Source organism: Numida meleagris, chromosome 26, assembly GCF_002078875.1.
Source record: "Numida meleagris isolate 19003 breed g44 Domestic line chromosome 26, NumMel1.0, whole genome shotgun sequence".
Taxonomy (NCBI): Eukaryota; Metazoa; Chordata; class Aves; order Galliformes; family Numididae; genus Numida; species Numida meleagris.
Window position 1 is genome coordinate 3287573 of NC_034434.1, and position 3036 is coordinate 3290608.

Genomic DNA, 3036 nt, shown 5'->3' on the forward strand with positions numbered 1-3036 from the left:
GGGGGGATGGGATGTGGGGAAGGGAGGGCGGTGGGGCAGGGCTCTGTGTCTTTGGAATCGTGTCGGAAGTGGAGAGGATGACTTGGGTTGGAAGGGATGCTGAAGATCATCCAGTTCCACCCCCTGCCCTGTGCGGGGTCAGGCTGCCCAGGGCCCCGTCCCATCTGGGTATGGGCACCTGCAGGGATGGGGCACCCATGGCTCCCTGGGCAGCCCGTGCCGGAGCCTTGCTACCCTTTGTGTCTAGAATTTCCACCTAACGTCTGGCCTAAACCTCCCCTCTTTTAGTTTAAAGCCATTCCCCCTTGTCCTAAAGCTGTCAGACTGCGAGAAATCGCTCTCCCTCCTGTTTCTGAGCTCCCTATAAGTGCTGGGAGGCTGCAGTGAGTTCTCCCCGTAGCCTTCTTTTCTTCCCACAAGCCCATCTCCCTCAGCCTTTCTTCAAAGGAGAGGTGCCCCAGCCCTCTGGGAGCTCCTTTTGGAGCTGCTTGGGAGCACAAGGTTAAGGCAGGACCAGAAATCACCCCCGGTGAGGTGGGGGGCCAGGTCAACGCATGGCGTGTTGGCAGGGCTGCCGTAGTCTCGTCTGCTCTTTCCCCACTTCTGGGTGGTAGATGCGATGGTGCTTTCTCATCCAGGGGCAATGAGTCCGAACCACGGGTGGTTGGGATGAATACAGCCAGGAAATTAAGTTTTGGCATCCGAGTATGTTAATGAGAGCAAAAGTGGCTGTGCCTTGAGTCCTTCCTCGCTTGCACTGCTGACGTGGCATTGTCTTGCTCCCGCAGTGTGGGTGGTACTGGGGGCCGATGAACTGGGAGGACGCAGAGATGAAACTGAAGGGAAAACCAGATGGATCCTTCCTGGTCCGGGACAGTTCTGACCCCCGTTACATCCTGAGCCTCAGCTTCCGATCGCAGGGCATCACCCACCACACCAGGATGGAGCACTACAGAGGTGAGGGCTGCAGGCGGCTCTGGGATGCTCTGATCTCGGGGAGCAGTGCAGGAAAAGGAGCAGCAATTGCGTGCCCTCCCTTGGCAGTGGGTTCTGCAGCATGTAACTTTGCTGTGCGTGCCTCAGGCACAGCTCTCCTCAAAATGCTGGGGCATGGGGGGAATGAGGGAGCTCCCCGTGCCTCTCCTTGGGCTTTGCTGTGGAAAACTGAACTCGAGGGAAGAGTTGGGGGGCGGAAAAATCTTGGAGGTCAGCATTGCTGAGATGCTGCCCTCTGGGCACGCTCCCTTTCCATGCACCCTTCCCATTGCTCCAGCTGCACGTCTTGCTGCACGTGGTGGTGCTGCTGCTGCCTGCATCCCTGGAGCAGAGTTCCTGGCTTCAGCACCGGGCTCTGCCCGCCTTGGTGGCCTCGTGCTCAGCCCCGTGCTGAGTGTGCTGCTGCTGCAGCGTGGAAAACTGCAGAGCTGAGCACTCTGCTAAACCCATGGAGATGACAAATGGTGGGGGCTGAGGGTGTGGTAAATAGAGAACTGCTTGACCTTCAGGTTTCAGGTAGATGAGAGCAAGAAATGGGGATTTTTGTCCTTTTTTTTTTTTTTTTTTTTAAATAGGATTGCTGAGCAAGCAGCCCAGGGAGGCTGCTGGTGTTGGGGCAGTAACCCTGCTGGGATTGTCCTTTGCATCTGCTTGCCACCTCTAAGGGCTCCCTCAGATCGGAGCTTGCTGGCTCCCAGTGCTCCTGTCCCCACAGCTCTCCCATCTGGGGGTGTTTCCCAGTGAAGCTGGGCAGAGCTGTGCGGGGAGGAGAAGCGCACTGTGGATGCTGTGAGCTCCGTGCAGCCTCTGGTGCAGCACTGCCTCCTCCAAAGCTTCGGTGCTGCAGAGCCCGGGATGCTCTCGCTCATCCACAATGCCCCTGAGCTGGAATACGACGTTGAGAACCTAAGGTTTGGCTGCAGCTCCTTAGCACGAGTGCTGCTCCCTGGTGCACGAAGCAGGGAGCGCCTGCTTGCAGCAGCAGCAGCCAACGTGAGAGCGTTCTGACCGGAGGCTTCAGCCTGTGCAGGGATCTGCGAGCAGCTAGGGGGCCTGCTGCCTGCTCTCATGCTTGCCACTCGAGCTTAACGTGCCCCCGTGCCTGTGGGAGCAGCAGAGCCGTGAGCGCGGGTCTCCTGCAGCCAGCAGCGGCGAAACTCCTGTGTCCTGTTGGCAGGGACCTTCAGCCTCTGGTGCCACCCCAAGTTCGAAGACCGCTGCCAATCCGTGGTGGAGTTCATCAAGAGAGCCATCATGCACTCCAAAAACGGGAAGTTCCTTTACTTCCTCCGATCCAGGGTTCCAGGTGAGCATCCCACGGGGGCCGAGGGGCTTCGTGTGCCGACGCATCGCCCGTGGCCGTGCTGGCGGGCAGGAAGCTGTTGCTGCAATGCAGCCCGCTCCCCAAAAACGTTCAGCAGAACAGAAAGATGGTTTGCTTTCCGCATCTTCAGATCTGTTCCCCTGAGAACGGGGCTTTGTGGGCTGCCCGGGGCTCCGGGCACGTCTCTTAGCAGAGAGGGTTTGCTCTGGGTGCCGTTCTTAGAGCCATCCTTGGGTGTAAAGCCCCACGCTGCTGCCAGACCCTTCCCTGGGGGGGTGCTGAGCTCTGCAGCTCCCCGGTGCACGGTGCTGCTGCTCGGGGAGGGGATGTTCCCCGTGCAGCTCGTGCTGCGTCCCCGCTGTGCTGGCTGAGCTCCCGGAGGCGGATTCCTTTCTGGTAGGAGAGTCGGAAGAAGGGGGGGGGGGGGAATCCAGCCTTCAATTGCTTGCTGTTCTTTGCTTTCTCAAAAGCCTCCACGCAGCTTCCTGAGCTGCCCGGAGCGGTTCTGAGCCCATCTTAGTGTGAAGAGCTTTCCCTTTTCTCCTTTCACTGTTGTCCTCAGAGACAAGCCAGCGGGGAGGGGGCTGGAGCGTAACCGGCTTTCAATCCTTCTGTGAAGACGGATCAACCTTATGCAGCCAATGAGCCCAGCTCCCGCAGATCCCTCCTGGTGCTGCTGCCCAACCCCGGGCTCTGCATTGCCCAGAACTTGGGGG

General features: G+C 59.2%; 1 protein-coding gene across 1 annotated transcript in view; it reads left to right on the forward strand.

Moving 5' to 3' along the window:
- The window catches only part of SOCS7 (suppressor of cytokine signaling 7), a gene marked incomplete at its 3' end in the record, with an annotated part of 13461 nt that extends 11159 nt beyond the window's left edge, over nucleotides 1-2302 (forward strand). Inside the window, 2 exon segments of the mRNA XM_021378217.1 lie at nucleotides 789-957; nucleotides 2174-2302. Of these exon segments, the coding sequence (XP_021233892.1) occupies nucleotides 789-957; nucleotides 2174-2302 (298 nt within the window).